The sequence below is a fragment of the Glycine max genome, chromosome 7 (assembly GCF_000004515.6).
Source record: "Glycine max cultivar Williams 82 chromosome 7, Glycine_max_v4.0, whole genome shotgun sequence".
Lineage (NCBI taxonomy): Eukaryota > Viridiplantae > Streptophyta > Magnoliopsida > Fabales > Fabaceae > Glycine > Glycine max.
In genome coordinates this window covers 41,011,022-41,020,289 of record NC_038243.2, presented here as the reverse complement: position 1 = coordinate 41,020,289, position 9,268 = coordinate 41,011,022, and the positions used below count along the sequence as shown (strand labels likewise).

The 9,268-nt window shown below is 35.1% G+C and overlaps 1 protein-coding gene across 2 annotated transcripts; it reads right to left on the bottom strand.

Moving 5' to 3' along the window:
• Positions 1-884: 884 nt before the first annotated feature.
• Positions 885-7,549, bottom strand: PHO1-H2 (PHO1 family protein). Of its 2 annotated transcripts, XM_006583897.4 has the most exons (13): positions 6,699-7,533; positions 5,112-5,493; positions 4,979-5,027; positions 4,813-4,884; positions 4,580-4,709; positions 4,257-4,377; positions 3,877-4,135; positions 3,686-3,790; positions 3,558-3,602; positions 3,284-3,433; positions 2,124-2,402; positions 1,368-1,504; positions 885-1,248 (listed from the first exon to the last, which is right to left on the bottom strand). In XM_006583897.4, exons 1-13 carry the CDS (start codon positions 7,279-7,281, stop codon positions 1,149-1,151), a joined length of 2,412 nt encoding a protein of 803 aa, XP_006583960.1. In that variant the 5' UTR covers positions 7,282-7,533; the 3' UTR covers positions 885-1,148. The 2 variants fall into 2 exon arrangements, with proteins under 2 accessions (XP_006583960.1, XP_025985118.1); XM_026129333.2 differs by lacking the exons at positions 885-1,248; positions 1,368-1,504 and having other exon boundaries at positions 2,129-2,326; positions 6,699-7,549.
• Between the last annotated feature and the right edge of the window lie 1,719 nt (positions 7,550-9,268).

Sequence of the window (9,268 nt, the reverse complement as noted above, 5' to 3'; positions counted from 1 at the left end):
AGGGCCAGAACTTCACCACTGCGAGGGCGACGATGAGAGCTTCACCGGCTATCGCGACGATGCCAATGTCGCCGACGAGAGCTTCCACACCTACGACACCAACATCACCGGCAGCTCCAACGAGTTCAAAAACTATTCTAGCAACTCCAACATCCCCAAATGTGATTCACCACCTACTCCAACATCACCAACAGGAGAACACAATCGTTGAGATGAACGTTCCCGAACTCGCTGGATTTCTAGCTTTTGCTTTGAATTTTGGGGGTTTTGTTAGGTTAGAGAAATTAGGATTTTGCATATCTGATTAATTAGAAAAATGGGAAAATTGAAAGGACTAGGTAGGGGATTGAGAGGGAGTTAGTTCATGAGAAGACGTAGAACTGGTAGAGGAAGATGATGGAGAAGAAGTGGAGGAGACGGATTTGTTTTAAATCTGATTGAGGAGTGAGGGAGATGATGGAGAGAGAGGCGATAAAGAAGAAGGGAATACGAGAGAGAAAAAAATTTATTTTAAACTTGATTTACTAACCCTTTTTTTAGTCGCCTCATACTATCAAATATTTAATAAGTACGAGGTGGACCAAAAATATATTTAAGTTTTTTATTAAATTAATAATTTTATAAACATTCTTAAATATATATTTACACTTTTAAATATTTGGCCTCAAAATTATAAAATATCATGAAACCTTTTCTTTTTGTAAATTTGGCTCAAACAATATTGCAAACATTTGATGAATATAATTTTTTACAAATAAAATGCTTCTTGTGTATCACTCTTCTCTTCTGTTAACTCACATCAATATGAGAAGGAAATATCAAAATGTATGTAAGTAGAAATTCCAACCGTATCAACAGAATACCACCCCTTTTTTCCCAACATATTGTCAACTAAGTTACTTCTATTAACCTTTAATGTTGAAATCCAATGACAATGTTACCATTGGTGGACCAAGGTTTAGGACAAGTTCAAAATTGATAAAAACGATTTCTTCGGCCATATAACTACTATGCATTTGGAATATATGCCCTGAGTGAAGAAGTCGAATTTATCACTCGAGAGTAACAAGTGTAGTTACAAAGTTAGATGATACAAATAATATTGTGGTGGAGATTCTTGTTGTTCTGTGCTTGCTGTTCCTGCCAAATCACTCATCCTTATCTTCCTCCTCCTCGTAGTTGAAGGGTAGTGGCACAGACTTGAATGCACGGTACTTGCCAACGTTGTTCAAATGCTCATTCTCTATCCTGAACCACATAACTGTACTAATTAATACATAATGCAAATGAACTTTTGAAATAAAGTATTTTGGCTTCTGTGGCATGCAAAAACAGAACTAGAAAAATGTTATTTTTTTCTTCATTACCTAAAGAAGTTCCAAATGCCTCGACGAATGATCTCTAAGTTGGCAACAATGCTGACCATGGCTTGTCTATGTAAGGAGGAGAAATTCAAATTCAATATTGTCTGTAACCATGCAAACCTTAACAAGACATTCAGCACCTGTATATGGTTTGAATAAATCATTAACTTCCACGAATAAAACATACCAAAAATGAAATTCATATATTGACAGTTAGTATAGACTTAGTCTAAAGAGAATAGTATTATTAATAATATAGATATTGGTCTACCCTGCATGATGTATAGTACTAACAGATAATTCCATTAATAAGGAAATTCATGTATACCATTGGTGCATCAAAACGTTAGTTTGATACTTGCATATTATCAGCATAGACCTACAATGTTTACACTAACAGTTCAATTTTTGTTTAACAAAGTTTATATTAGCAGCCACTAGTCAAAGTACTGAGTATATAGATTTTTATTTTTCAAGTCAGAAAAGTAGATATTCAATATAGAATAAAAATGTATATGCACTGACATTATCACTGACATTATCGTAAAGTGCTTTTACACTATCATCCAAGCACAAGACATCTTCTATAGTAAGTTTGTTGACTTTGAAAATAACCACCCAAAAAATCACACCAAACATGACTCCTAATTGGTTGACAAGTGCAAAATCTTTTATGCTGACAGTACATAACCATTAAACACTTCAATATAAACATCTTGGAAAATTCTAAGTACAATATATTTGTTGTTAACAACATACCATAGCTGCGAAATATACACTTTTCTGAGGGACTAGAAGCTTGTCTCTGAGCCAGCGGTTCTTGGAATGTCTTTGGAGGAGGCCCCAATCTAAGACAAGGTCCCAATATGTGGAAAAAATGGCTGTAGATATTGAGAATATCCAGGCCATCACTTTCAATCCCATTCCTTGATGAAGAGTATAAGCTGTCCTTAGGCAAACAGCTGCAATAGTGAGGAAATACTTCAACGCGTTATATCCTTGCATTTTATCTTTCTCCTCGAACAGTCGCCTTAGGCACTAACAAGAGAAAGAAGATTATTCGGCAGTCTCAGTCATTTCTTAATCAAAAGCATGCATATTTACTTTCTTAATCAGGGGCATGTTTGGATAAACATGATAAGAATTTACCATATAAGTGCTTTTGATTCAGCAAACTTATTTTGATAAACTTCACAGTGAAATTTTTGAAATGAGCTAATAAGATCCTATAAGAGGGTCATAAGTCACTTTCATTAGCATAATAACTCAACACTTTTTTAATTTCAAACATAGTTGCTTATATGATAGAAACCCTTCCAAATGCTCCCTTTGTGTTTGTGTTCATGTTAGAAAAACTAATTATAAAATAGGGTATAAGACTAAACAAAGAAAGCAGTAAGATCAAACAAAAATGGTGTATAGGACTATACAGGAAGACAGTAAGAGTGTAGGACGATGCATAAAATAAAATAAAAAAGTAATCAGAAACCAAAATCAGACTCACATTTACCGACATACAGAAGGGAGCAAAAACTGTTTCATATTTCAATTATGTGCTCAAATGAAGTGTTACAGCATGAGCTTATGTAGAAAAGCTATGAAGTCCCACACAGGACAAAGCAAAAAGCAATAACAACTAAGCTAAAAAGTAAGCATCAATAGCCTATGATAACAACTAGCTTTTTCTGAACATAAGCAAGCTATGTCATTAAACTTTGCAAAGTAGTTTTGTGAATTCCAATTCACAGGAACGATTTTCTATGCATCATATGTAAAAGGAAAAAATTATTACTTACAGAATAAAAGTACTTTTCAGCTCTCTCAACTTTAATCCAAACATACACGCAATCTTTAACCAACTTCATATATAACTACTGGAAAATCTCAACATCAGACGAAAATGGAATGAAGTTTTGTACCTGAAGAAAGCGTGACCAGTATGGAATCACAGCAACAATGAACGAAAAAGCTATGAATATCCTGTTTGACTTGCAAGATGTTTCTCTTTGTTTGAAGTCTCCCCAACCATAGTAGCATATATAGAACTCAAAACTTCTCAAGGCTTGAACCTGTACGAGTAAAAAGGATTATTGTGTCTGAAGTATCTCGATCACTGAAGGGACAATGAGCATAAAAGCTATAATATGGGAGATTGAAAACCAAAGTTTATTCCCATTTTGGCTTTTGACTTACCTGGCTAGTAAACTGATCGGCCATGAAGAAATCTGGCAGTGTAACCTGAACCAGTGTTAGACTTCCAAACAAAATTATTTTCCAAATAAGTGGGGAACTTCAGTAACTTAGCTACAATTTTTCTTTACCTTGTACAGGGGAGCACAGATGCAGTGAATCAGACATGTAAGGAAGAACATACGGCTTGACCGATAAACGATGTTTAATGGGCATAATAAAATGGCAATCAGAACCTGCAGAGCAAAAATGAATTAACTATGCAATTTTAGAAACAAAACTCAATGACAAAGTTAATGTGATAGACTAATTATAGCCTTACTAGAACCAGGATAAGTGGCAAAAGTTCAGTGAACGCTTTGTATTCTTTTGTCTCTGGATCTATTTGCATGTCTAGATTCGCTAGGACACTGGTTAGTGCCAATGCTGCCAAGACAAAACTAAAGAAAAAGACTTGATGGTAGCTTAAGTCAGTGCCTTTCTTAAAACCAAATATGAATGAGTGATTCACTCGGTATCGCCTCCAAAAGTATATATTTGCAGCATACATGAGCATGTGTAAAACTACAAATCCAAATAAACTGCATAGAGAATTTGAAAATGGCAAGTTAGCTACACTTTTCCACTTCTTTTTCAGATTAGAAGGATTAAGAGTTAAGAGACAGACATGACATCTATTTCAAAATCTGCATATAAAGTAACCTGTAAAGAGGAAACATTATTTCCATGTATCGGGTACTTCCTGAATGATCCATGATTTTACGGGCACGGACAATTAGAATAAGGGCCACTGTTAGAGCAGCAGAGCATCCGGCAGAAAAACCTGTGAAGCAGTTATATGTCATGTGAAGATTGTTCAGGACCATGAATACGTGGTCATCCCAGACCAATGGAGACCATGTAATAATTTCTCATGAAGTTTATCAACATAGAAAGTCAGGGGAAAAGTACACATTACACATCAAAATTTCATTTTTTTTTTTTTTATATATACTATGTAAAACACACACTAATTACTGGTTTACCCATGGAAAATGTAACCCTATGCCTTTCTCTCTTCGGCTTTGGTCGCAGGACTCTCATTCCTATATTTCGATTTGAGTTGGAAAAATGCTTAATGAATACATTTTCTACCCTCTCCATAAGCCTAGTGACCTGCAGGGAAAAATGATTCACAAGGAAAAGCAATTAAAAGCATTTCATATATGCATTCAAAATGATGATGCCAAGGCTTAGGTCCAAACTATACAATTCTCACCTCATCAGAGCTCCCAATGTTGGACTTATCAACCATTTTCATGTAAGCTTTTGCTGCACCTCTTGATGTGATCTAATGCATAAAACAAAAGGAGGGTCAATAGGAAATTTTATTTTGCTTTGAGGAGAAGCTTCAACTTCAAGTTTTTTAAGGTTGAATAAGTTACCTTATCATATTTCTTCATTATCTTTGAAAATGCCAACACATTTAGAAAGCTGTTTCACGAAGAACAAACCCATAAGCAATGTTATGACAACACATTTATTGATGTAACAAAAGATTGTGATAGCATCTACTACGTGTAGTTCTTTAGAAGTCGAAGCTTCTGATAGAACTCAATAAAAGCCAGTTTGAGTGTTTCTTCAACTTTGCTCAAATTTTCCTTGGTGAAGTTTATCTCTGTTTGGCCAGGGTACTTGATGAAGCCTCTTATAGTCGAACGAGGAGTCTCACAAGTGTTATTTAGTTGCACTCGGTTAAGTATTTCCACAGAAGCAGGTCTGATGGGTTTGATGGGGGTGATATTCTTCTTCTTCTTGTTCTGTACTTCAACTCTTTTGTTGGTAGTTTGAATCTCTTCACCTTTTTCACTATCCCGGGATTCCTCTGAATGACCATGATGGGTACTTCCTTCCTCTTTGATATCTTCAATTAGTGTGGGAATTCTTCCTGTCTGTGCACCTGAAAACCACTCAACACATAAATTGAGAACTTCTCCATCACTCAGTTTAAACATTAGAATTGAATTTACTAGGATGAATTTAATTAAGGAACTTAAGTTAGACACTGGACTGGTTAGTTTGTAAAATATTCACCATAGATTTAATTAAGGAGTATTAAGAACTATTATTCTGAAAATCTTAGCAACAGTTGGGAGAACAATTTTAAGAATCACTCAGTGTGAAGAGGGATCACCACATAAGTGCGAGGGGATAATAGGGAGGGACAATTTTTCAAGTTTATCTAGAAAACTTGTCACTTGTTTAAGATAACGAATAAATCTTAAGATGTTCTCGTAAACCTAGGAAAAAAAATGTCGAACCAAGTTAAACTAGTGCCCTTTCAGTATTTCCATTGTGTATTCTATTTCCTTTGATCCTCGTTAGAGTGAAGGGATTGTTTCCCATCAACAACTTGATAAAATCAACCATTATTTTTTAAATATAGCTCCCACACAAAATTGACCATATGGCTCTATTTTCTCGTAAATGACAATATGGCCATGTGTGCAAACAGTCAAGTGCAATTAGAAAACTCATTTTAATGGATTTGACAAACTGTCTATTCTAAAGTGAGGAAAAGTAAATGAATAATCTTTATCTCTTTAATGAAAAAAATTAACATATTAACCATTAATATTCCAGTACCTTCATTCATGTACACACAATATTAACAATTTTTTTTTCAGCAACAGCTAAGACTACTTACTTACTTCATCTTCTAAAATGTAATCTGAGTTACTTTATCTACTCTCTAATAGAGTAAAAGTAAGTTGCTAAATTTAGAAGAGTAAGATCCCAAAATAATTATGGAATTTAACTCTAGTAAGGTAACCCAATTTCAGTTGAGAAGAATTGCCTCGTTTGAAAGAGTCTGGTCCCATTTTAATTATGGAATTTGACTCCTACGAAGCGAGCAAAAAAGTAAAGTAAGTAACCCCTGACTGAGATCAATTTGAACACATTAATTATGGTTGAAAATCAATTTTTTTTATCCAAATCAATTCTACAAGACTCCAAACAAACAAGGCAAGATCAGGAACCCCCTAGTTGATTGCACAGACTGTGTGAGTTGTTGTAAAATTCTCAGTACTATATTTAATTCCTACGGATTAAAAAAAGAAAAAAAGAAAGAAAGAAAAGCAAGATTAGGATGGAAAAATTTACGGTTCAGCTGGACACCCCTGGGTGTAGAAGCATGCAATGCCGTGGCTGAAGCAGAGACATCAGAAGCAAGACGAGTCATCTCAACGGAGCCATCAAACGACGCAGTTGGGTGCTCAACTTTCACCCTGAAAGCCACCAAAGCGTCCATTTGCTTGTTCAACTCAGCAGCTTCCTTCATCACCTCCTCCACTTTGGACCTATAGAACTTGTCAACCTTGTTGAACTCATCATCGAGCCTCTTGAAGTACACCAACTCGTACTCTCCGCCTTCTTCTGCAGCCATAAGAAAATTAGTCTCATATTTTTCATGACCATCTCGCTTCACTGAGTGCACCAAAATGGGTTGGTTCTCGATGTCATGCTCAGGGCTCACGGGCTGGTAGTATCTGTGTGTGAGGCCGCTGAAGGTTCTGTTAAGTGATAGCTTTCGCATTAGTGCTGCTGGGGTGGCACTGGAATGTGGCTTCTTTCTTTGCTTGTGGAGCATTATGTCTTTCAAAAGGGATTTTAGGTAGCCATAATCCATGTATGCTTCCTGCCATTCTGGTACCATTTGTGCAGCAAATTCCTTGCCAAACTTCATTTTAATTTGGCCTTTTTTGTGCAAGCTAGACTCTTCTAGCAGCCTCTTTGGTATTTGGAAATAATGAGAAGTGATAAAGAACTAATGGATATGAACAAAATAATGCTCCCTTCTAGGCTTTATAGATCATCTTTGCAAAGTGAAAAAGAGAGGAGCTTTTGATTAGGGATCCAGATTGTTCTTATTTTTTATTTTTTTTAAGAGCTAATAATGGCAGATATAAGGGAGTGTTTCTATGCGGTTAATAAAGGTATTTGCTTTCCTATGCGGTTGAGGGTGTGTTTCTTCTTGTACGTTGAGTTGCTGACAGATACATCTCACCTGCATAAGGGTTTAAGAGTATTTTTTTAGTGATAGATTTTAAATTATTTTTTGATGGATATTATAATATCACATAAGATTGAAGATTTATGAAGATTTTTATCATTTTTTTCTTCTCATTTTAGTAAATAATTTTTAGTGAGTACATTGACCACTTTTATATATTTAAATATTTAATAAATATATAATTAAGTAATTAAATTTAATTAAATTAACAAAAAAATATATAAATATTAAGAAATAGGAAAATGAACATTAATTTAATTTTTATTTATGACTACATATTAAAAAAATGAAAAATAAATAAATTTGATAATAAAAAAATGTAACACATTAATTTTGGATCGAAGGAAACATGTTTAAATTGGGTGTATCTATCGCTAACTAAGATTGATAACTAAGATTGAATTTGAAAAATAGAGATTGACAAATAAAAAATGAAAATGAAAATTGGGTGTACAAATTTTTACTGTTTGAACCAATTTATTAACAATTTTTTTTATTATTACTGTGCATTTTTTCCAACCATTCATACTTCTTCCTTCGTTCAATTTTTCAATTGTTATTATGTACTGTTAGTCGTCTTATACGACTAACTTTTGTATAGAAAACTTTTGCAAAATATGTATAGTTTTCCCCAATTTATAGTTCTTTTGTATGTAGGAATTGTAAATAAACTTTGTTGTGTTTTGATCTCTGTCATTAGGGTCTCTTTTATTGGAATTAATGATTAAAATCTGTACAATTTTAGGTAAAAAAGACCTAATTTCTTGAAGTGCCAAAGGGGTCGTCGCGCTAAGCGAACTCAGTGGGCTTAGCGTGTATCTATCGCTAAGCACGACTTCAACGCGCTTAGCGTGAAGAAAGAATCTAGAAGAGCACCTGAATCGAAGCAGAGCGCTAAGCGCGAGATCAGCTCGCTAAGTGAGTCATCCGTCTCTTGCCAGGCTCAGTGCAGCATTGGCGCCAAGCCCAAATCCACTTACTCGCGCTAAGCACGACGACGTGATTTCAGAGCCTATTTAAAGCCTGAATTGTCAGAATTAGGGTAAGAAATTATTATGCTTTTGCACAGAATTTTACACACAGACTTTGGAGAGTGAGCTCTGAAGATAGCAGAGGAGAGGCAGCACAGCAAGGAGCCTAAGGTTCATCTTTGAGAGAGATTAAAGAGTGTTTGAGTGATTGTGAGGTGCCAAGAAGTGGAGGAGGGATCCCCCTTCCTGTGTAAGCAGCAATTTCTTTGTATTCTTTGTCTAATTGTAGAAAAGGCCTCCTTTTTATGGCTTGCTAAAACCCTAGTTGGGGATGTTGGATCAAGTGGTCTCAGAATAATTAAGAAGGGGAGGTTGAATTAATTATTCCTAAACCCTTACTAATTAAAAATTTACTTTTCTAAGGCTTTTACTATGTTGTTAAGAGAATAGGGAGTAGAAGAGAAACTTAACCAAAAGTAAAAGCGGAAATTAAAATGCACAGTGGAAAGTAAAAGAGTAGGGAAGAAGGAGACAAACACACAAGAGTTTTTATACTGGTTCGGCAACAACTCGTGCCTACATCCAATCCCCAAGCAACCTGCGGTCCTTGAGATTTCTTTCAACCTTGTAAAAATCCTTTTACAAGCAAAGATCCACAAGGGATGTACCCTCCCTTGTTCTCTTTGAAC